Raw genomic sequence first — 25,241 nt, forward strand, 5'->3', positions numbered from 1 at the left:
TACCAGTCACAATGGATTTTATTCTTTCACATCTGAAAAGTAAGACATGGGAAAGCACTCGGTACATGTACATACCCCATTTATTAAAAAAAAAGCTGGTAAGTATTATACAAGTACTATACAGAAGACCCAAGTTCAGAAAAGGGTTTTTTCTATTCTCACATGCAGCACAGGAGCCTGAAGGTGGAACTGGATGGGTAACACTTAAAAATCCTTAAAACCATGAGAAGCCAAGGGAGAGGAGAATGGCACGATGAAAGGACAGGCTGCCCGTTTTCCGTCTGCCTTCTCTCTCTGGGACAGGGGGCAATAAGCCAGAGACGGGCGAAGGAAAGGGAAAGACCCCGGGCTGTTCCGTCCTTCGAAAACAAGGAAGAGTCACCTTCAAGGCCTCCACCTTGAAGGAGGGCCAGAGCTCCAGAGCCCAGCCCACCAGAGATGCGCAGGGTGCCACTCCCAGGGCTGGGCTTCGGTGCTCAATACTCCACGGTTTGGCTTCTGTGGGTGGGCCCCTTTGCACAGGCCTTGGTCTGCTCAAGCGAAGGATGGGATGGCAACCCCCCACCGCTGCCAGAGCCTTCGCAACCAGTCAATCCACTTGCATGGCCTTTCCCCAACTGGCTGCCCACAAGATGTGCTATGCTGTGGCCAGCGTGGCCCTGCTGGCCTTGGGTGATGGGGCCTGTAGCCCAGCACATCCGGAGGACTGCAGATTGGATAAGGAGGACAGGATGCAGCAGATCTCCATTTGACAAGCTTTCTCTACAACAAGGCCCCTGTAAAAAAAATTCAAGCGGGCACCTGTGGCCCTTAATGTGGCTGCAGAGGCTAAACCTTTTCCTTAAGACTAAGGCTGTTTCCAGGTAACAGTCTCTTAAAAAAAGTCCAGCAGGGAAGAAATAGTTCTGTCATTAAACAACTGACAGGAACAAAACCTAAACTTTAATATTATAAAGGAAAGTTAACTGTGTGTTACCCTTACACAAAGCTTAAAGTGAAATTCCTATGGTCTTACTCAAATTATGTACACTGTAGCACAGCTAGAAGTAAGAAAATAGCATATATTTTTTTTTAATAAAACAGAGTAGATACCCCAATTTGCTGCTGCTTCAAAAAGCACTTTGTAACATTTCAACTAGCTGCAGGCTCTCTCAAGGAGAAATGTTCAGAGACGAAGCCTTCGTATGCGGAACCCAAGAGGTGGAAGAGAATGCCAACCAAGAGAAAAGCAAAGGAAGGGAAATATGCGACGGGCACGTCAGTTTTGGTTTAAGACAATCCTGAGAGAGAGGTTCTACAATCAGAGGTGACTACCGGTGGACCTGCCCTGGGGGTGCGTGTCCCCTGCCTCCAAGAAAGCACTTCTGCTCTCAAATGCTAACGTGCTGGTGGAAGGGGCAAAGAGGCAAAGGCGTGTCTTGCTGCCCAGCGCTCCCGCCCTGTCCTCCCTTGAACGACACGGGGCATCGCAGCCAGTCCTTAAGGGCCTAACAGAGGAGCCATGCTCGCAGCTCCGCAAAAATGGCTGACCCGTCCCAGGTATCCCAGGAAAAGAATGATGTCAGTGCTCAAAGCTCAGAAACGAAATACTGCAAAGGGCCTGGCACACCAACGGAGCAGACCGTGGGAAGGCAGTGCCTTCTGGATGAGGCGGTGGAGCTAGGAGTTACCGCGTGCACAGTCCCAGGTTTGGCACGTGAGTAAGAGTAAAGCACCTGTTTCAAAGGCGTTCGGTCGCGGCATCGCACACCAAGCCCAGAAATGAGAAGGCAGTTCAGCTTCAGTCTGCGTTACAGCTCTGAACCAAGATCTGGGACTTCAAGGACCAAGGAGAGTCCTTAGCCTCATCAAGCCGTCGCCTTCTGATGGATTGGGACCCCACCTACACCCACTACACAGGCCTCCTCTATCCGGGTTCAGAGAGCCACTGCACTTAATGCAGGGGAAAAAGCAGGGATTTGATTCAACCGAGTGCAGCAAGAAACAGAAGTGAAGCTGTAGTAGAGCCAGATTAAGGTACAAGAGGAGATGCTGTGAACAGTCAGGGAACATTTTCTTTCCATGAGACCCAGAAAAGAAACATCCTGCGTTCAGAAAAACAAACTCATTTTGATATACACAGGTATATTTGTGAAACAATCTGAACCCAAAAGGAGCTTTTAAGTTTTTTGAGTTTTCCACCTCTCCATTACGGTTGCCTTATCTATTGGCATCCCCAGGGAAAAAAGACTCGGAACATATTCCAGGCCAACACGTGCCCAGCAAACACGCACCCCAGATCCCCACGGGTGCCCAGTGCCACTTCCCCTTTCCACGGCCACGGGGTCCATGGAAAGACCATGGACTTCCAGCCAGCTGCCCTTCTGGACTGGATGGCAAAGGGCCGCAAACGAATGGGAGCGGAGGAGGCTGCTGCAGCAGATGGGGGGTCCCCCGGCCCTGGCTGGGGAGGGCGGGATCACGCCCTTGATGGTCGGCAGGCTTTAAACAGAGATGTTTGCAGTCGCTGAAAAGGAAAAAAGAAGTGGACAAAGCTTGTAAGGAAGGCTTACAAGCACCAAACCACCAACTGCTCTGTGCACGTATGACACGGCCCTAACGTGCAACAAGGACTAATGCAGAAGTGCAAAGAAACTACTCAGCAGCTTTTGAAGCAGGCAGTGAGACAAGGAAAGAAAAGCGAGCTCTGGCCCGGGGAGCCTCTCTCTCCACTTCACAGCTTCCATTTCTCGGAGGGAAGAGCCTGGCGATGGCGGCCCGCAGAGTGAGCCCAGGCCCATCCGCTCTTGGTTCAGCGTGTTCCATGTTCAAACAGAGCCCTCAGCAGCAGCCGCTCTGAGGCTGGGGCAGCCCGTGCTTTCAGAGAAGCAGGAAAAGGTTTTTTTCTAGGTAGGCTGCAGTCTGTTTTCAGAGGTTCGTCAAAGCAGCGTGCATCGAAAGAAGCTGCTCTTCTTCGACCGGTTCTCCGTTAATCTCAGGGGCCCGCCGGCAGCTGCTGGACCGTGGTCATTCTGCGGAGAGAGACAAGCGCCAGAGGGAGGGCGGAATTACTCTGTGCAACGGCAGGGGTCCCCCACGCTCAAGCAAGAGCAGCTAAGAGGTCTCCGTCTTACAGAGCACTGCGAATTCAAGCAATTAGGTGCAGGCTTTTCTTTTAACCTCTGCAAGGGTCTTTTAAAAAACTTTACTGGTAACTTCTTTCCTTTTCTGAAATAGGAGTGAAGTGTAACTCAAACGAAATTCAGAAAAACATCGGGGATTTGGAAAGCACTCAAGCGAACGTTAGCTGCATTTAATGAAAACAGGCATGGAAAATGCTCATGCAAATCCCAATCAGGCATGAGGAAGTCCCACTTAATTATGCTTCCTGCACATGGATTCTGGACTTTGTCTTTTGTATTATTTGGCAGATTGGGGAACAATTACATGCTTTAGTTCAACAGATGAAAAAGCGAAAAAGATTATGAGTTTTTGTTTGTTCGCAGTCAGCCCAGGACATTTTGGTATTGTGGGGAAAATCAAGAGGATATGAGCCTTGACCTGGAACACAAGGTGGAAGGCTCAGTCCAGCAACCCTTTTTCAAGCTCACCCAGCTAGGCTTGATGCTATTTGCCACTATTCCCACGTCTCAAGAAGGGCTGCTGAGATGTTGCACGAGAGCTTCAACCTGATCCTCCCCTTCTGCATGGTCACCTTCAATGTTTGGCAAAAACTATTCTCTGGGCGGTTTCTTAACAGTAAGTAAGGAAAGTGACAATTTTCGCAGGCAGATTAGAAGAGCTACCTGCTGCTAAGAGTCAAGCTAGGCTTCTTCTGAAGTAGCAAGCAGAAAGGCTTCCTAGCACAGCCCTGAATTCTGATTCCACTGCTGGCAAATCAAGGCTGTCTCAGAGGGACGGCCTGACCTCCTTCAAGATGCACCTGCAAAGTGCCGGGGACTTAAAGCTATGATATCTGAGGCACCTGTCACGGACCTGCATTTTTCTAATCGCATCTAGAAAGCTTGCGACGTGATTAACAGGCTGACTTATTCTTTATTTGCATTTTTGTCTTGCAAAGGGAGCACTGGGCCATGAGCAAAAAATGGGTTCCCACCAGAGCAGAACAAGCACAGCATGAGAGGCACTTGGGCAGAGCGTTGCTTTTGAAGATACAGGACTGAATGTCATGTAATGGGTTCAAAACACACATTTTGGTTCAGACAAGTGCCTTTGTTTTCAGGCTGTTTTGATTCAAGTTTGTCGTGTGCCACAATGCTGGGTCTGGCTCCCTGTCCTGCTGAGGCATGAAGTAGAACTATAATTGTTTAATGTTGCTCAAGGGATGTTATTCATTCAACTATTTCAGAATTTTGCTCATTGGGCTCTTCCCTCTGTACAATTGAGCCCCAAAGGGTTGAATGCTCCCCCAAAGCCATGGGTAGAGTGTCCTCACTACCTGTCCCAGCTCCTCTCTTGGCATGGTCCTGTTCCTTCCCTGTTCTGGTTCCACACAGCCTTGAATGCATGGAAGAAAGATCTGATGATAGACTTACTTCATAAAGCAGAGCAACTGGTGGAAGTGGTTGTTGGTGGAGGTTGGTAAAGTTAGATGGTAGGGCTGACTGGTTGTAAACCTTTGTCAGCTTGTTCAACAGCTGGGATATCCAGTTTATAGGCTTATAGCATACAGCTATATAAGGGTTATTTTTACTATGAATGTAAAAATAACACAACATACAATAGGCTGTACTGATTTTATTGCTTTGGGGTAATTTTAACTGTCACTGGCAATTTAGATATGGTTTTAAATAGGTGTTTATTACACTTTATTATTGTAATGCAATTTTGTTGTCTGACTCTTTATTGTTCTGATCATTGATCAAATAAATCTTTGCCTAGCTTAGTTTTTACTTGTTAATGTTGATTGTGGTTGGACTGCATCCTGGTGGGGGGTTCATTAAACTAATTTTTTGTTTTCTTACCAGGGAGCCAGGAAGAAAGGGGCCCACCAAAGCCATGCTCAGCCTAGTCAATGCCCCCAATCCCCCATAGCTGGACAGCACAGATGGCCAGAGGCTGCCCCTCTAGGAAAAATGTTGATTGGCTCTTAAGCCAACCTTTTAGCTGCCTGGGCCAACCAACCCTCTTAGTCCCTGCAAAATGCAGAAGACACACCCATCAGGACATACTGACACCAGGAGAAACCAACCATTTTTCTGTTGAGCTTTGTCATAATATCCCGTGCAAGGGTGAAGAAAGCCTGGAATGAAGAGAAAAGTTATGATGAGATCCACGAGATCCAAACAACTGACTTTTCTTTACTGATTGACTGGTTTTATTTAAAAGGATTGGCCACCCAACTCCAGTGGACTTTAGATAATGACATCTGAGTGTAGGATGAAGTTTTTTAGGGGAAGACATCTATTATGCTTCCATTGCCTTTCCCAACTTTTTGAGCTATGAATCCCAATCCAGAAATTGCTCTCTCTTCAAATATCCGTGCTGGCATCATACCCTTGCCAAATACTGGTGGCAACGTTTTTTATCCCAAGAGTGGGTCGCTAAGGAGGGCCAAGGACTGGTTGGCATGACTACAGCTGTGGGCATCACCCTTGTTCTCCTGACAGCAGAAGCCCTGCAAAAGAATTGATGGATCTGCCCTCTACTGCGCAAGACCGAAAGTGAAGCGAAGGAGGGTATGATCCTCTTTCACTTTGTGCTAGCCCTCAATAAGGGCAAGTGGCAAAGGCAACTGCCAGGGCGGCAGAGAAAAAGTTGGGACGACTCTCATTACCGACTGCCTCCAAAGAGGCCGAGAGTTTCTGCGTGCAGAATTGAGTCTTGGCCACAGAACGACGGACTTTCCAGTTCCTCGGCAAGCGGCAAAGATGCCTTGAAATGCTTAAGAGGCAGGAAGAGATGTGGGTTCCTGCTCCCCCCTCCCTATTCTAGACGTCATCTTCACTGCTACAGGCCTCACCCACTGCTAGCACCTATGATGCCCTTACCTCTTCCACGTTGATGCTGGACTTTGCACTTGTTTCCAGAAACTTGATGCCATAGTCAATTGCTAACTGCAATATAAGATTTCAACAAGCAATCAGGATCGGTGGTTTCATTATCAGTTGGCAGCTTTAAGCTGCATAAATGGCAAGTTTTAATGCAAGTTCTGACACTTGAAGCAATTACATTCTTTAGCTGGGGAGCAAGAAAAGGTGCCTGCAAAACCACTTCCACACGAAGGCAAAAAATCAGGTGGAGTCTGGTGGCATCTTTTCCAACTAACCAATTTTATGAAAAGGATGCAGTTCAAGAAAGCTTCTGCCTTTTAATAACATTTGTTAGTCAGAAAAGGTGCTACCAGAACCCTCCTGATTTTTTGCTAACGTGGACTAACACGGCTCCCCTCCTACAATTTCACACACACAGGGCACGTTAATTGGCCTCCCTTGCAGATTTCAGTCTCTCACGCTTTCTAAAAACTCACCCTTCCGGGGCCCAACCAGAAGACCAAGGGCCTGGAAATGGTCAGACTGAGATGTCTTGATGCACGTGGGATGGGAGATGCCATAAAGAACGTCAGTTTCTGGCCTCTGAATTTGGCTACTACCTTTTAGTTTGTCTGGATTCTTTTGTCTTTGGTCAGTCATTTAAAACTCAAAGCTTTCCCCTATTGTATTAATATTTCTTCTTTGTGCTCACAGAGGGTCATCCCTACTATCCCCCAAAAAACCCCAACATGTGCAGTGCTAGTTATAGCTCACTCAGGGTTTTAGTAAGGAAGGATACATTCTACTAAACCCAGAAATGACCATGTTTTTCTAAAACAAGCTGAAAGAGAATTTTGAGCCAACTAAAGGACCTCTGAAAAAATCACCTTCTTCATCCTTCGTTGGCGCTCTTTCACACAAATGTAAAGGAGCAACGTCACCTCATCGGTTTGTGTGCGCGCATGTGAGTACAGAAGAGGGAAACTCCATCCCCTTGGGCCAAAAATGCATACTCCACACTCCAAATCTGCTCTTCTTTCCCCAATCTGGTGGCTTTTGGATGGGTTGGGCTTCAATTCCCATCATCCACACCCATGAGGAAAACTGCTGGGTGGGCTAATATTATGGAGCAGACGTTGAATAGCAGCATAAGCTAAGTTGAGAAAGATCCATTCAAGGTAAATTCTACTGGATGAATTTGTCAACCAACCAATTAAGCCTGTGATCTTTTTTCAGGTGAAGTCACTCCAGTAATGCTTCCCTCAATTATTGTGGGGAAACTGCTTCATCACAGACCATCCCGCACAAAAGCAGAAATCAGGTATTGAAATGTATTCAGTTTCCTGTAGCCTTTCACTCCCTCCCTCCTAAGAAAAAGACACCTCAAATATTAAAAACTCAGGTCTCCCCAAATGACTGGTTTTGCAAGATTTACCTTTTCTCCTTTTTCCTTCGAAACTTGCCTTTTCTCATTCATGTCACATTTGTTGCCCAGGATCATCCTTTCTACATCTGAAGAAGCATGCTGAGTGAAAGGGGGGGGGGGGAGAAACCGAGTTAAGAAGAGCAGCCTTACCCAGCTGTAATGTTCTGAACCCAAAGCACTTAGAGGGACGGGGTCTGTCAAAAAGGGCCACAACCCATTTCCTGTCCCAGATGTCTTCCCTGAGGCTGAGCTCTGCAAAGCCCACTCTTTTAAAATCCGCTTTGCTCACATGCCGCACTGGTGAAAAGAGCACTGAGGGGTAAACAAAGCTTCAGAAATAAGAGGAGAAGAAATGGATGAGGCATTAGCCCAAAACTGAGCAGCACTCCTGCCAACAGGAGAGGAAATCTGGAAAGCCAGTACTGAAGGAGAAAAACTGAAACAATTGCTAGCCAAGGCAGCTGAAGCAGAGAGAAGCCACGGATACAAATTTTGAGTCCCCCTTTGTATTAGCTATTTCTTGTTTTATCTCTGTCCCACAGAGGGAAAAAAAGCCCTGATGGTCTTCCGCAGCTAGTCTCTCCCAAGAAACAGTCAGTCTGTCCCTCCCCCCACCTGTGTGTGTGTTCTCTACACGGGACCCTGCGAACGCTCCCCATTTTGTGGCTGGAAACCTTGATTCCCACCTTCGATCAAAAGAGCCTCAGCCTCATGTCTCATTTAATGCAGGAGCCATTCTGATTGTTGTGTTAATTAAAGTGACTTAATTATTTCAATCTAGGTGCAAAGTTTCACAACTTACTAGCTAAGGAGAGCTAGCTATTTTCCTTTCAGGCACACCTACCTCTTCTATGTTCCTTATCCAGTTTTTAATATTGTCAAAAGACTTTTCATTGGTGATATCATAAACCAGCATTATCCCCTAGGAAAAGAAAAAGAGGACAGCCATCATCAAACAATTCCCTTTACACCGTTCCTACTCCTAAAGTTTGAACAGGAGCAACGATGGGGGAAGTAGGAGGAGCACTTCTACGTGCCTTCCATCTCCAGCCTGAATCCATTTATTCAGATGTAAATTTGTATGATGAGAAAAATAAAATCCTAATTAGATGTTATCACACAACTACATGCAAATCACAATCCAGTCAGACAAAGTCCTGTCTTCTCAATGCATTGTTCTTATAAGAGCGTGGCAACAATAGATCTTTCTATGTCAATTAAAATAGGCCTCATTCTTCAAACATCTCTGTGTCAACTATTGATAATGAGGTTTGTTAAGTGAGATGTTCACTGCAAGTTAAAAAGCCACCTACTTTCTGTAAAAACCCTAACCGCTCAAGAGGACTGGCTTCTTTTTAAGCTGATATTCTCGCCTTTCAGACACAGCCACCGCAGATATGCTAAGGGCCTCCTTTTGTTCTGTTGCAGCCATTTCATAAAAGATCTAATTCGGCCGTCTGGTTTTAGTCCAGGGCCCTGGCAAGCCCACAGGAAGGACATCTGCAGGACGCTTCCCCTCCTGTTGGGTTCCAGCATCTTTCCATCATCAGCCTGATCCTCCCTCCCTGGTCCAGCCTCCTTCAGCTGCGGCTTTAAAGCCCAGGGCCTTGCTGGCCTCCGTAGTTCCAGCTCTGCCCATCCCACTGCAAGGAGTCTGGCTTCCCCTCAGAATCCACCCCAGCTTTCCAGGAGGGAACACAAATAAGAGAAGGTCAGGCTGCTTAAGAAGGAAGGCAGGAGGGCCTCTTTTCCCCATCCCAAATGCCTTCACGCCCTGCATTGCCCCACAGAACGTACTCCTCAGCACAATGCCCTCCTCTGAAGGTACCGCTTCTGCTTAAACCAGGCAGCCATTTCTGATTTTTTTTTTTTTTCAGTCTGCTGCTTCCCATATTTGGCCAGGGAGAAAGTCAGCAGCTGTAAACAGTCACTCAGCAACTTCACTGAGGCGGCAAAGCACTTTAAATGTGCTGCAGCAACAGATCGTTTGCAGTTCCTGTCCTGTAAGTCCTGCTGCTTGTGAAGCCTCAACTTTTCTTGATGGCATGATGGGCCTTTGGGGAAAAGGACTTGAGAAAGACGAGGCCCACGACTCCTCCCCTCCTGAGCAAGCTCACAAGGAATCGGGGTGCTACGGAAAATGGGCTGCGGGTGAGTTCAGGTAACTCGTCAGCAAAGGCCAGTCTGAGAAGGCACGCTCACCATGGCACCTCTGTAATACGCCGTTGTGATGGTGCGGAATCTCTCCTGGCCTGCAGTATCCCTGAAAACCAAGACATATTATGAAACAGAGGGTCGGGGGGAGGGGAATTCAGTGCGCCACCCCCTTCCCAAGTACCCGCAAGACCTTTAACAACGCTTAACTTTCAGCTGAATACTGGCACCCGACCCTGCGCATAACCTGGGCAAGGAGCAGGACTTGGAATCCAGCCCAGCTGCAGCCCCAGTGCCAACTCCACCTGGGGGTCTGACGAGCCAGAAGGTTCCAGAACGTGCTTGCAGGTCAACCCTTGGCAGGCCGATATGGAAACGACGAACATGCCCCCAAGTAAACCCCTTCCCTTGCGTTAGGCCTTGTGCACTTTCTCCCTGGTCCGTCTGACTTCCATTAAACACTGATTTCCAACCTGGGGCCTTTCAGATGTCTTGGACAAAGCCCAAAAGAGTCACGAAGGCCAAACTTCTGCTACAGCAAAGAGGCAAGGTTCGTAACACCATCCCTAGTGCCCTGTCAAATAACTGCCACCGTTGCCCCAGGCTATTAATTCTTCAGAGATACTTTTGCATGGAGCTTCAGAGAGGAAGACCAATTTATTGGCGGGCACATTTCAGGAACTCACACTTATATTTTGAGGCCAGTTGCGTTCTGATCACTTACCATATTTGCAGTTTGATTTTCTTCCCATCTAATTCTATTGTTCTGATTTTAAAGTCAATTCCTAAAAAAAAAAAAAAAGTGGGGAGTTAAATTAGGGTTCTGTTCTGTCTTGCTGCAAAGATCTCCCACATCTAAGAGTTTAGACTAGCAAAGCACCTTCGGCATCAGACCCACTCAAAGCTCCACAACCCTTATTGAGCGAATTCTGGTTGAAATAGTCCAAAACAAAAGTCACTGTTTAAATTAATGGTGCCACCTGTTCCCTCAGGGGTATAAAGAACCCAAATTTAACCACAGCTCGCCTAATACTCCTGCTTTTTAGCAAGTGGGGAATTTTTCAGCAGAGATGCAGTTCTGCCCACAAAGAAGTCCTTGTCTGCAAACAGTGAAGAGAAGTGCACAATTCTTTAGATACAAAAGGAATTTCTGATCATTCCCCAAAGCTCAGCTGGTTTAAATATCTCACTGGGCACCATAACACAGCAATAGTACCCAACAGCTGATCCCAGCCTGGGGCTTGGTGGGGCTTTATTTCTTCTTCTTTCAGGGCAACAATGGAAAGTCTTACTAACGCCTGCAGCTCTTTGCAATGGCTACAATGAGCCACCCACGGACGCTTCCTCTGTTTCCTCCCTTCAGCAACAGGAAGTGGTGAACCGCTGCATCCATCAGCAGTGCAGGTCTGCTGACTGGCTGCTACTTCCTGAGGAACAGGTTGCAAGAAGCACGAAAGAAGTGGCTTCCAGAGCTGGGGGAGAAAAATAAGCCCAGCCTACAGAGCCGCTTAAAGCCTGAACCACGAGGAGCTCGACTGCTTTCTTCCCTATTCCCCTAGCCAACAGAGGGGAGCACGCTGCTGCAAACACGGAGCCGCTAGAAGAAGGCCTCCCTTCAAGGTGAACGCAGCCCTAGGTCCCGGCTGGCCACCTCTCCCGGGGCAGTTCCAGCCTCTGAGGGCCTGCAGTGGGAATCTGACAGACAGGCGGGGAGCAGGACTAACGTGTCCACGAGAACAGCGCATACGTTTCTCTCTACGGAGTCTAAGCCTTCCAAGTTCGGAACAGCAGGTTCTACCTGAAGCACAGTCACAGTAGAGGGGTCCCCTAAGTAGGAGACCCTCTCTCATGCATTCAAGACGTAAACTCCCCAAAGGGTCAAGCACTTCTCCGGCTTTGACTCAGCAAACACCATCTGCCCAGCGGTCAGAAGCTGGGCCCCCCATGCCAGGACGCCACCTGAGAAACAGGACTCCCACGTGCCCTGTATGAGGGGCAGAGTTAAGTCAAGGCCAGGAAAGAGGGAGGAGAGGCAAAATGGGCCCATACTGATCCCACTGCAAAAAGGGGCCTAGCCCCGCTGAGGGCAATCTGGAGAGCAGAAGGGAACAGCTGGACCTCTGCAGCAAGTCTTCTATCAGCCAACTCTGCTCTGAATTAAGCAAGATTCATACCGAGTATCTTTCGTAGAACTGAATGCCTGTTGTCAATTAGGGTAAAGTTAATGGAGCTCAACTTCTGGTGACTTCATAGACAAGTATATGAATTTTCTTAGCAATGATATGGAAGCAGCTTGTCACTGCCATTGCTTTCTTCCAAAATTTTAAAACTCCCTGGCCAAGTACCGCAGCTTTAGGATTCCTGATGGCTTCCCATCCAAGTACCACATGTGCCCGCGCATGGCTTGCTGATATTGGTAGTGAGCATAAGATTCCCTATGTCTGAGGCAGTGTGAAAGGCCACCCACAATAAACACGGTCGGCTTTCCTTGACCCTCCTCCTGATCTGCAGCCACAGAGGTGGCTCACCACCTCCACACGCCGTGGCTGCTCTTGGGAAAAGAGCTCAAGGTTGACAGGAAAAAGAAAGTGATGGATCCGTGCCTTTTCTCAGGACGGAAAAGAAACACTGCCTGCATGAATAGATTTCAGACAGAGGAATTTGCAACATGAACAAAGATGCACTTTTCTGGAAGAAATGCAGGTCAAGGAAGGACAAGTTTCTCCCCAAGCCAGCTTCTTGCACCAGCATCCTTCACGTTGCTTTTTCCCACATAGCAGTACCCGGCTCTTCTGCGCTGGCTAGTTGGAAGGGAACCCCTACATCCCCTTTCTGGCTGTAGCACTGAAAGTCCATTTTTTCCACTCACAGACATAACCATTTACGTTCTGCTTAGTCCTTTGCTGCAAACAATTTACTTTCTATTTCCAGTCTATACATCAACAAGCCTGTAAATAATTACTCACTGATGTTTTTAAAGCCACAGCTTAACTGAATTTAACAGAATAGGACATACCAAAGGTCCTGGAACTGAAGTTTCATTTTCATCCTTGGAGGATACAGGCTTTCTATTTGCCTGGCAACTTATAAAAATCATGCCAATAAATAGACAAAATGCACAATGGGACTGCAACTGACATGATAGGAGGAGAGTAGTGTTGGTCTGTGGTTGTATTAAAAGATGTAAGTTTTTGTGAGGTGCAGCTCCCTTCATCAGATACACAGAGTGGCTTCATCGACCTCTGATGAAGGGAGTTGCAGTTCATGAAAGCTACGCCTTTTAATAAAACTTGTGAGTTGGAAAAGGTGTTACCAGATTCCTTCTGATTTTTGCAACTGACATGAGTACCGGTAAAATTTTGGGGAGGATGACTTGCATGTTTCGGTTTTGTTTTGAAAAGCTTAAAATACACTAAATGCCATACAAAGGATCACTTCATTGGCTTTCCAGATATTAACATTTGTCATGCACTGCTGCACCTACAAGTTCTTGCATGCACATACAGGTCTTTGGGGGAAAAAAATACCCACCAAGTCCAGCACCGGAAGACGTGTTCCATTTAAATGTATCTGCTGCAGGGAGCAGATAGCCCCTTTCGCATATATAGCAAGGGCTTACAGAATTTCACACTGCCAGTTTAAAACATGTTTGCCTGATGGGGTTATGGATGAAAGCTGAAGAGAACATCAACTTTGGGCATCTTCTCTAACATGATTGATGGACTTCAATTCATCCCAGCTGGCATGGTCATTGTCCCTAATTAAAATTAGTCACCTCCCTAAATAGAGATGTAACTGATTTTTAGCGCCCCAATTGCTAAAAGTGAGAGAATACAGAAACCAAGAAAAAGAAATCTAAGTGACTTTTTAAAGAACAACAATGAAGAACATAAAGCATAGCCATATGGATTAAGTGGGCTATTAGCAAGTCTAAACCGACCCACGTTGGATCTGCCCTGTTCGGAGCCTGCTGGGGGAGCCTGTTGGGAGCAAAAGTGAAGTGCGGCATTCTCTGATATAAAAAGGGCCTGCACAATAGCGACGGGGCTTCTTCTAGAGATCAACAGCATGGGGACATCGCAGTACAGTAGACTACGTGCATCAACCAGATAGGTAGCCCAGCACAGCACTCTGAAACAGAGAACATATCCCCGTTGCTAAACAACAAGAGAGGGTTCCACACACGGCCATATGGCCTGCCACTTTGAACTCTGGATACATTTCCACATTTCCTATTAATCTACAGACCCAAAGCATATGGAGATTTGTTCTTCTCTGGAAATGTCTTCTATGTAGCGTGAGATAATTAATTCACTGGCTGTGTGACACTCTTCACAGCTTCAGGGAATTGGGTGACAAATCTGCACAAGGACCCACTGCTAGTCTCTGTTTCTCCAAGAAGCATCGTGGTCCCAGTTGCAAATAATCTGCTTACTAGCCTCTCAACCACACATTCCTGAAGATGGAAGAAAGGAAAATAAAGGACTTGTTAAACTATGGCCCAATTAATCCTGTCATGGACAAAGAGTCAGAAAAATAGGCACAGATGTTCTATTCTTGCACACTATTAACTAATTAATAACTCTGAATTGTACCCAGAAATATACTGGTAGTTAATGCAGCTCCCATAGAATAGGTGTCATTCCAGCAATGTATTCTTGGCCTATCAACAAATGGTTACCTACATTTTGAACCTTCTGTAGTTTCTTAGTCTTCAAAACCAGCCCAATATATGAATTGGGTTGAAGCAATGCTATTTTACTGCAGTAGATCCCCCTGTGGTTAAGGCATTCCAAAACTCAGCCATTTCAGTGTTTTCAGTTCTCAGATTTTAGAGAACTGGACCATAGAGACTCTACCCTGAAACACACACTTCAAAGGGACAGTCTTTATGGAAGAAGTACTCAGAATTTAATTTCCAGATTATGCCTTCACAGTCCAACTGCCAGGGGCAGAAGCACAAACACAGTGAATTGAATCACTTTTCTAGAGGGAAACAGTGGAATCCTCCTTAGAGCGTAGGATCGCTCTCCTCTTTCCCCTTTAAGATGACACAGGCTGGAAACCCCTGGCACTGGATTATCTGGTGGCCTTTGTCCACCCTAACATGTCAAACTAGACCAAAAGAGCAGAGAAATAATCCAATATTGCTTAACATATGCATGAAGTCATTACAAGTACTTCACATTGTCTACATCAGCAGCACCGCAAGGCAGGGGAAACAAACTTGTAAAGGAGTGAAAACATTCCCAGAAACCACATCCAGAAATGCAACTTCCTTACAAGCACTGTCAAATTAAAGGAACCTACATGTTCTCCACAGCCTTGCAGGGCTCCTTTAAGAAGGACATCACCAACTGACTATTTACAGAATTCTTCAAACTATCAGTCATGCAATTGTTGCACACCACTATTCTAGTCAAACAGAGAACTCTCAACAGTTGGAACATTGTTCAGAGAGAAATTCGTGCATGCAAGTAACTTTCCATTAAGACGCATAAGGATCCCGCTGTGACATGAGCAGTATGGAATGCAGGCATAGGAAGTTCATACGGCAAACAGAGGGAACCGGACCAAATTCTGTTCTAGGAGAGATGAGTTTTCACTTTAAGGGATGCAGTTGTGTTTGGCGCTGATGCAGAAGTTTGAGCATTCTTCTACCCCTTTAGCGAGGCCCAGGGCAGATGCTAAAAACAAATCAGATGCATCCTTTTTGTCTGTAAGATCAGGACACCCCTCCAGCCTTTGAGTCAGAATAAGATTAGCTGGTTCATCTGTTATCTTTCAAGCAGCTCTAAAATCCCATTCAAACCCAGTAACAGCATTGCAAAAAAAACAAAAACAAACCCATTCTTTATTTTAGGAGGTAAACTGGAAAATAAAACTTCATGCTTTACTACAAGAGAAGCTGAATACCCTAGTAAGATCAACAGAGATGTTAAATTCTGCACGCATATTGAAGCCCAATTCTGGAAATACGCTTGACAGTTGTCAATGAAAGTTCAAGTGAATCCACTTAAGACTGTAATGTTAAGAATCATTCTGTGCTCTGGTCATTACCTAAATGTGGTTAATATAAATTGGTCAACTACCACATCATAAATGAGAGGATAAGGCTCAATGATTTTTATGTTCATCTTTGCAAATGTCAACTCACTGAAGCTGTCCAAATTTAATAACAGGAGAAAGGCTTAACAAGGGGCCTTGCTTTATCACACTGGGAGCGTGCTACTTCCTAAATTCAAATCTCCTAGGATTTCTCAGGCAACAAAAAAGTGAGCTTAGTTCTGAACGAAAAGGCCTATTTTGTGGTTTTGCCAGGGCAAGTTAGTAGTGATAAAACATCTATTCAGATAACAGATTCAAAGCATGTCTTGTTAATCCCAGAAGAGGCCACGCACAGAGGCGCAAAGCCAGAAGTCAAGGCAATTTCTGCCTTGACAACGGCTTGAAAACCTTTCTTGAAGTAAGAGTCATAACCCACAAGCTGGAGTGTCTCAAGCAGGGCCATGTGGGATCGCCTGCGTTACTTAAACCGTCTAGGCAAAAAGCAGGATGAAAAACTCATGAGGGCCTACAGCATTTCAGCATTAACAGACAACTGAAGATGTTTCCTGCAAGCCCTGAAGAAACAGGATCTGCTTTTAACCAGAATTTGAGTTTAGGATCAAATAAGAACATAATTTTTAAAGATGTTACAAAACCCACTAAAATAGTGCCCAGTGTTCAAACCACAATAGGTATTTTGCATATATTGTTTGGAACACTTTTCTCGTAGCTCACAATAATTTCCACACAGCAGATGTTTTGGTTAGGAATTGAACACATGCCTAAAGTTCTTAAAGGTTAATGGGTTAATGTCTCAGTCAAATGAGACCCACAGAATCCAAGACCGCTTCATCTGCCAATTAAAGGGGATGAAGCTATCAGACATCTGTCAAATGGGGAGACAAAAGGTGTCAGACCTCAACCATGAAAGCAAAGCCAGAAGGCGAGCAGGAAAGGAAGAAGCTTCCAGGACACCTAGTTTAGGGTTGTAACTGCAGGCAACAGACTGAACCAAGTCTGGCATTTAAAAATCCCAGGGAGATATACAAAATCAGGAGTCTGGTAGCACCTTTTCCGATGGATGTTGTTGTTGTTGTTTAGTCGTTAAGTCGTGTCCGACTCTTCGTGACCCCATGAACCATATTGCGCCAGGCCTTCCTGTCCTTCACTGCCTCCCTGAGTTTGCTCAGTTTCATGCTCATTGCTTCAGTGATGCTATCTAACCATCTCATCCTCTGCCGTCCTCTTCTCCTTTTGCCTTCAATCTTTCCCAGCATCAGGGTCTTCTCCAAAGAGATCTCTCTTCGCATTAGGTGACCAAAATATCTGAGCTTGAGCTTCATTATCGATCCTTCCAATGAGCAATCAGGGTTGATTTCCTTTAAGATTGACTGGTTTGACCTCCTAGCAGTCCAGGGGACTCTCAAGAGTCTTCTCCAGCACCACAGTTCAAAGGCATCAATTCTTCGGCGCTCGGCCTTTTTTATGGTCCAGCTCTCACAGCCATACATTACTCCGATGGATACATTTTATTAAAAGGCATTTGCTTTTTGAAAAGCTGCCACAGTACCAGAATCCTTCTGACTTTTTGCCACCATAGACTAACACGGTGCTCCCCCTAGGAAGGGGATGAGGATCTCTTGAAGCGAGTTAAGATGTTGTGGGCTGAAAAACCAAGACCAGCATGTGCAAATAAGGCCGTCTACTCTCTCTTATCCGTCTCCCACAACCTATGTTTTGATATTTCAGGCACTGCAAGCATCTTTGATAGTGTGGCCTAGTGGGTGGGAGGGAGGGAGGAAGGGAGGGAGGGAGGGAGGGAGGGAGGACAGCCCCCTCCCTGCTTCTCATTCCCTGCTGGCTTGAAATACAAAGACTGGGGATTTGAGGAGAATTTTCATTTATTTTTTCCTTTATTTTTATACCACCACATCCTAACAAATTCCTGGTGGTATACAGCCTAAAACAGAATAAAATACAGAATAAAAACTATATAGCAACATCTCAAATTACCAGAATTTAAGCAAGAACTAACCACTGAAAGCTTTTCTTTTCACCATCTTCCTAAATATTGGGAGGGAGGGTGCCATATGGATAGCTGGGGGTGGGGGGAAGATTGGGGGAAGAGTCTGTTACCAAGGTTAGCAGCCCCCACAGAGAAGCACTGACTTCTGGACACTCTCTCCAAATCTCTTGACAAGGGGGACTCAGCATCTCCATGCGGGATGTGCGAACGGGGCAGGTAGACTCTATTTGAAACAGGCAGCCCTGAGGATACTTGGATGCAAAATCATACAGGGCTTTATAGGTCAAAGCCAGCACTTTGAATTGCCCCTGGAAGCCTCTTGTTAGCCAATGCAGAGCACGTGTCACCAGTATAATGGGCAACTCGTGGTTTTCACTTGCCAACTGGCGAAGAACTGTGTTTTGCACCCACTGCAGACTCCAAGCAGTCTTCAAAGGCAGCCTCACGTAGCACCCACTGCAGTAATCTATACAGGACATGACGAGGGCCAAGTCACTGCTGCTAGGACCTTTTGATCAGAAGAGCCTGTGACTGGTGCATCCATCATAGCTGGGCAAAGGACCTTCTCCCTACAGTGACCACCTGCCTGTCTACCATGAGCCATGAATCCAGGAGAAACTCTTAAGTCGTGGCCTTATTTCTTCAGCAGAATGCTGCCCCGACAGATGGTCTTCTGGACAAACAGCAACTTAGTCGGATTCAACTTCAGTTCGTTTCTTCCCATCCAGACATGGACAGGCCTCACTGGGTCAAGAGATCTGCTATACACCCAGGCGGCCCAGGGCGGATACGTATATCCAGGTATCCCCAACATACTGATGATACATCACCCCAAACCGATGGATGGCTCCATGTAAATGTTAAAAAGTAGGAGGAACAGACAGAATCTGTTATTCTAGATTCGGTGAATGAATTATTCCTTCTCAAGTTTAATAAAAATGTTTAATAAAACATTTAAAGGAGTATTTCACAGAATCACCTAACTCCAAGATTCAAAAGGTAGTAATTTTCTACAGCACATGCCTGAATTATTGAACGAGCAACACTGTTAGCTGCTGCAGAAGGCCAGGCCAGTAAACTCCAGATATTCGATCTAGAAGAGCAGTCTGGACACTTTCCAAGCATCTAGTCATTGCAACAGGGTGACAAGCCGCTGCTTGCCTTACATTCCGCTGTTTTCTGCAGGAAGTGATTGAACACACACACACACAATATCAAAAAAAATCCCCCAAACCTACACTCATATGCAAAACAGATGCCTTTCTCAGTTTATGCTAGTTTTCCGCTTTCTAAATTCCATGAAGCAGCAACTATAGATCTCAAACACACTACGGCTACAAGTGAAAAACACTTAATACAGAGTAAAATACAGCAATCGCATGTGTCTTTGGAACACACATTTGTAAGGTGGTATTCCATCTCTGATTAGCAAAATAAATTTGAGACAAAAAGTTAAAAATTCCGCTGACCAGAGTTAAGTTTTTGGTTACTTCCTGGTTAGGTCCATCTTATTCCTGGCAAAATTACAAAAATGGTTTAATGTTGTCTTCCTCTAGTCTCAGTGTATCCTACTCCTTTAGGATTTCCTAGGGGTCTCCCATCCAAGTCCTAACCAAGTAAAACCCTGCTTAGCTTTTGAGAACTTACTATTTATCAGAATAGGGCACAGCCTCATGAAAAATTAAATCTGATTCAGGATAGCTATTTTTGTTCACAAAGACATATTAATTCATTACTAAAGGGTTCAGTGCTGCCAAATTTAAATTATGTATGAAAAATATTAAACTGCTGTTTCTGAAGCAAAGCCTCGGTTACTGCTTTTGCTGGCATTTTGCTACCTCTCAAGATGGGACTTTTATCTCCATGTCTTTTCTAAAGTGTTTAGAAATTGATGTTACATCACGTTCCTTTTAAGCAAACTGGAGCAACAGAAAATGAGATCCAGGCGAACTATTGTAAGAAAAAAAGGCCCTCTGAACACACAAGCGGCTTTTGTGGACACCGTTCCAGATCCTGATTTCATCTTGGATAAGAATGTAAATATTACAAATTTGTTTCATAGTCAGCAAGTTTCTGCGCTGAATCTGAACTCCTCCCAGATCACAAGGGAGCCAGCCCTGTAGCTCAAGCGATGTCACCACTGCCAGCCACAGAATGCGGTGCTCCCCGGGGAGAACAAATCTTTTCAACTGTTCTAAACTTGAATCCGCTTAACCAGAAAACACATCACAGTAATCAATTAATTAATCAAGGCTGCCAGGGGCCTAAATCGGGTTGCTGCAGCAGTCAAACAGGGTGCTCTAATACCTCTGCTACAACAGGAGGTTTGGATGGGGGCCTGGTAACCTCTGATCAACTTTTACAAGTCAATGCAATGATATATCAGCTTCTTAAGGAAGCTGACGCTGTATGCGATCCTGTCAAGTTTCATTTCCCTTTTAGATCTGTTTAAGGGCAAGAATTTCCACTCAAGGAAGCCGTAAAATCCTGCCTGCAGAGTACAACCCTTCCACTAAATTTTGCAGATTCAAGTATAGCTGAATCACGGTCCCGATTCATCTAATGCTGGCTGGAGATGGGGACTGTAGTTCAGCACATCTGCAGGTCATCAAGTTGCGGAAAGGCGTACGACAGCCCATTTGGAAACTTGGCAAGGCGGGAGAATGAACACTGAAAGGTAGAACAATAACCACACCATGCTGAAAGATACAGCAGCCTATGCTTGGAGCTGAAAGATTCAGGTTTTTTACAACGTCTTCATTGCAAACTATAGCTTTTGCATCATAAGGATGAACCGTGTCAAGCTCTGGGCCCACATGCTTCCAAATGCAAATGAAGAGAGCAGAAGCTTTTGGTTTCAAGTGGCTGTACAGAAGAAAAGAAAAGAAAAAAAACCCCAGCAAGATATGGCTTGCCACAAACTAGAAATGAACTCTCCTCGGTTTCTGAGAAACCAAAAAAGGATTTTTGACATGTTCTCCACCATCTCATTTAACTATCAGAGAGCACAGGAGGAGATTCCATTCCAAGTCAGAATGGGACTGAGCCGGGTGGGGGGTTCTAGCAAAGTCAGTGAATGAGCGACGGGCTCTTTTTGCACACTGTGTCTGTGCTCAAAGTTCCTCTTCTTTCAGCCAAAATAAATACAACGTCCACATAGATGTCCACTCAGAAGAAATTGAGTCCCGGGGAGCTACTCATATTCTGATAGCACAGTAAACCATTCAGTTGACTATGGAATACTTTGTGCATCTACTAGAGAACCCCTTGTGATTCTGCCTCCCAACTTCCTAGCATTTTTCTTCAACCGTCATGGTTACAAGAACATTTCACATAATGAAGTCTAGAAAGATGAGAAGACCAGCTGGCTTATAAACAGAGCGTAAAGGAGGGAAAACTAAGCTAAGGAGGCAGGAATAAGAGAAGTGATGAAAAAGATATCTTTGGAGGAACAGCTATTTAGCCTTTTAAAAGGCAGAAAGCAAGGAACAGCATCCTCCGTCATTGCAGGCAACTGTTACTCCCAAGAACAGTTCACACACTGTTGTGTTCTCTCTTCTGTTCAGCACCAAGCAATGACTTGTGTGTGTAAATCAGGCATCGCAAATACTGCTTCCAACATAAGGGTGGTCAAAGGAGTCAATTCACAATAGCATTATCTTTTAGCCATCTAGGCCCCAGAGAACACTTCTTGGTCTCCTGAGATCTCCAGCATGTGAGAAAATATACTCCCCACCACCACCATCGCGGTGATGATAACTCATTGGGTAAATTATTCGTTATCAACTTCCATTTAATAAATGTTCCAATAAAGTTCAAAGATAGTTAATATATTCAGATTCCACAGAAACGTTCAATTACCTTCCTAGACATTTTCAAATATAAAGACTCAATATGCCTGGATGACTCCCCCCAGATTAAAAAAAATCTCAATTGGCTTGGGGACCCATTTTGTTTAGAGCCAATTTAGACAAGAATGCAAAGAGCGCTTGTGGCATCAGTGACATATTTAATTCAACAGGAAGACAAGCTAGAAGACAGTTTCACCACACAGGAACTCCATTTACATTAGCTGAGTAATTAACATTTTCCTTACATGGCATACAGGAACAGCACCAACGTTTAGAAGGTTCGCATACTGATACACTATCTATATCCCTAACACAATATGCCAGGAAAGCTAAAAAGCCCACAAAATGTCAGAGAACATGAAGCCATTTGCTCAAGTCTGGTTACCACAACAATTCATGTTTAATATCCTTCAACATCCAGCCTGAGCAGTTCTTCTTGCAACCCCTTTCATTTCCTGATAATTTCTGGACACTCAGCATTCAACGATATGGTAACATTTCACCAAGAACCAAAGGAACACCCTTTCCTTGAGTCAAATGTTCCCTTTCATGTTGGATGGGAAGTTCATCGTGCTCTGAGTAAGCAAAAATGGTAGCAGCCATCCTGGGGACTTCTGGAAGACCCATAAAGGCAAAGCCTTCTTTTGGGGCCAAGGCCATTCGTGGTGGAGTAGCCCAGAGCAAGGCAAGGCTGGAAAAGGTTCTGGTCTGAAGCCCTGTCTTCATGCCATGGGCTCAGACAAAACACAGAACCACCTTCTCCATGTTGTCTGAGTGCAACACGGGAATCCAGTCAATGGAAGTACTACACTACCTGGAACAACAATCCAGTTCACTTTCAGAAGATTCTAAAATAGTTCTCAGTCAGTTGGTCTTATTGCCTTGACTACTTTGTTTTACGCCTCTCTGTTGGGTGCTTTGGCTGTGTTATCCTTTCAAGAAGGTGGCATTTGGGCACATTTACTGTACACTGGATTGAAAGAGATGCACACTGAAATTGCTCAAGTAAACCTGGATCCAAAACAATAAACTTCTTGCACCTTTTCCTCAATTAAACAAGTTCTAGATCAGCAAAGCAAAATGATCCTGTTAAGACTCTGCATTCAGTATCAACAAATCCAAATGTTACTTCCCGGTGCCTTCCCAATGCTCTGGGTTTTAGCCCCTGTTGGCCCAAGCGAGCACCCCAATGGCAAATTATTTGGGACCATAGTTCAAAACATCTAGAGGGTACCAGGTGGCCTATGGCTTCTATTGTTGGTGGCTCAGTACAATTGCTAGAAATAAGTAAAAATAGGAACTGTGGACGAAAGCTGTTAAAATCTGTATAAAAAAAGCTCGAGCAATAAAAACTGGTTATCTCTTAGAAGAAAAAAAAATTCTACTTATCAAGTAAGCAGTGCAAATTGGAACTAAGTCACACAGGCAGTTCAAAGATTTATCAAGGGTGTTTCTACTCCCTTATCATATATAGTAATCATTACCCCTGGTCATGAAAATGCTCTCCCTTTTACCACGGCAATTATAATTTCTTAAAGTACTTTTGTGACTCTGTGTTACTGCACTAAAGGTGGCACCAGCATAGTTATTACTGTGCATTAAGAGTTTAATAAATGAGTGCTTTTTGAACAACTGTTGCTTTAGGAACCAAATGTTATAACTGCCACTATGGCTTGTGACTCAGATGGTGGTTTTTCCCCCCACCCGCCTTGTCACAATCATCTACCTTTACCAACAGAAGGTGGGGGGGGGGGGTTCTGGAAGGGGAGAAACACAGCTTGGGGACGAGGCTTTGCAATAGGCTCTAATGGAAGCCCACTCTAGAAGAACACCTCCCCTGTGGCTACTGCCAAAAGAAGGTCAGATTAATTTCATGTAAGGCGTTCTTAGGAAAGATTCTTATCAAAAATAAAGCTGCCAGCTCGGCCACCCTTTGCACCCCAAAGAGGAATGACTGTGCCCAGTTTCTGCTCTGCTGTGGAAAAGGCACAGAAGCTCCCCCCCCTCACTGAAGCCATCAGGAAATGAAAGAAAGCCCCCCCTTGAGAACGAAGGACGGCGTTTGCCTTCTTTCCGTTGCCACAAAAGCCAGGCCACAAACAAACGTGAGCGGCTACCGCCTGCCGCTCACCAGGAGGGCTGGCAGGGCCGCCAAGGTCCAAAGTGGCAGCTCCCTCCGCCGGGTCCTGCTCGGGAGCAGCTGGGCAAGGCGGGGCAGGGCAGAGTTCCCCCCTCACCCTGGCTGGCGACCAGAGCAGGGCGGCCCCCGGGGACGCCGTGGGGGCGCAGGGGGCTGCCAGGCGCCCCCAAACACGTCGCCCTTTCCCGCGGGGGGCCCACCGGGGCTGGGTCCCCTTTGGGCGCAGCAAGGAGCGCAGGAGGGGCTCTGAGCAGCCCCCAGCCCTGAAGGAAGCAAGCAGGGGGGCGACGGGGCGCCCCGCCCCGCCCCGCCCCGCCCCTCCCCTCCCCTCCCCTCCCCAAGGCATCGGCTCGCGGCTCCTGCCGCTGCTCGCGGGCACCCGCCCCGTGCCCAGCAGAGGGAGCGGACCCAGCGGGGTGGGGGGCGGCAAGGCCCCCCGGGCGGGGAGGGCGGGGCTGCTGGACAGCAGAGCCTCCCCAGCCCGGCGGAAACGGGGAGGGGGAGGGGGAGGGGGAGGCGAAGGCGCTGCCCCCCGCCCCCCCCCGCGTGCCGAGCTGGAGTCCCCGCGGACGGCGCCTGAGGGGGAAGGCGAGGCGAGGCCCCGCCCGGCCCGGCCCGGCTCGGCTCGGCTCACCGATGGTGGAGATGAAGGTGGTGTTGAAGGCGTCCTCGCTGAAGCGGAAGAGCAGGCACGTCTTGCCCACGCCCGAGTCGCCGATCAGCAGCAGCTTGAAGAGGTAGTCGTAGGTCTTCGCCATCTTCCCCGCCGCCGCCGCCGACTGACGGGCGGGCGCCAGCGCGGGGCGGGGCCGGGGCGGGGCCGGGGCGCGCGCGCCGCGGCCAGGCACGGGCGGCTCCCGGGGGCTGACGGGAGTTGTGGTCCGAGGCTTCTCCCCAGCCCACAGCGCTGCGCATGCGCCGCGCCCGAGAGGAAGGGCTCCCGGAGGGACGGTGCGCCTGTCAAGCTTATAGGACGGGCGGACTTCGACGCCCAGAATTCCCCAGCCAGCCAGCCACGGAGGAGAAATTTAAATGGCCCTGCAAAAAAAAAAAAAAAAACTATCTCTCTCTCTCTCTCTCTCTCGGAGGAAAGGGCACTGTAAGCTGGCGGCTTTGTGCCTTCCGCTCCCTGCCCCCCGAGCCTTCTGAAATGAGGAACGGGGAAGGCGGCCGGTGTGGCTTGCTGCAAAGGCCCGTTCATCTCAGCGAAGGTAACACGGGAGAAACCCCTGCGGGACCCGTGTTACACCGCGGTGCCCTCTGAGCAACAAGCAGATCCTCCCATCTAGAGGAGTCTGACGGAGGAGTTTCTTCCCCTACGGAAACGAATTCGGCACATCTTAAGTTTTAACTCTTCTAGAATCAAGCTGCTCTGCAATCTCTCTCTGAGCCGGTTTTCTAAACTTAAAGTTGACCGTGCGGTGGATAAAACAAAGGAAATCAGCATCTTGAAATGAAAACTATGAATCCGGGACGAGATTCCTTTTTCTGAACCAAGCTGTGGGGGCTTTTAATGCCACCAGAGGATTACCCCCTCCCTCTCCCTGTGGAGGTAATCTGCTCGTGTTATGTCAATATCGCTACAAGGAAAGAAGCCACTGGATCTCCCGGATTCCATAATCTA

General features: G+C 46.7%; 1 protein-coding gene across 1 annotated transcript; it reads right to left on the reverse strand.

Moving 5' to 3' along the window:
* RAB8B (RAB8B, member RAS oncogene family) lies at nucleotides 1–24,476 on the reverse strand. Its single transcript, XM_088148309.1, has 8 exons — nucleotides 24,252–24,476; nucleotides 10,277–10,337; nucleotides 9,601–9,661; nucleotides 8,243–8,320; nucleotides 7,408–7,497; nucleotides 5,991–6,056; nucleotides 5,192–5,242; nucleotides 1–3,011 (listed from the first exon to the last, which is right to left on the reverse strand). Exons 1-8 carry the CDS (start codon nucleotides 24,373–24,375, stop codon nucleotides 2,919–2,921), a joined length of 624 nt encoding a protein of 207 aa, XP_088004435.1. The 5' UTR covers nucleotides 24,376–24,476; the 3' UTR covers nucleotides 1–2,918.
* Nucleotides 24,477–25,241: the final 765 nt, after the last annotated feature.

This window comes from Python bivittatus, unplaced genomic scaffold (assembly GCF_059951505.1).
Source record: "Python bivittatus isolate LINGU-HERP-01145 unplaced genomic scaffold, Pbiv_v1 ctg000530_np1212, whole genome shotgun sequence".
NCBI classification, from domain to species: Eukaryota; Metazoa; Chordata; class Lepidosauria; order Squamata; family Pythonidae; genus Python; species Python bivittatus.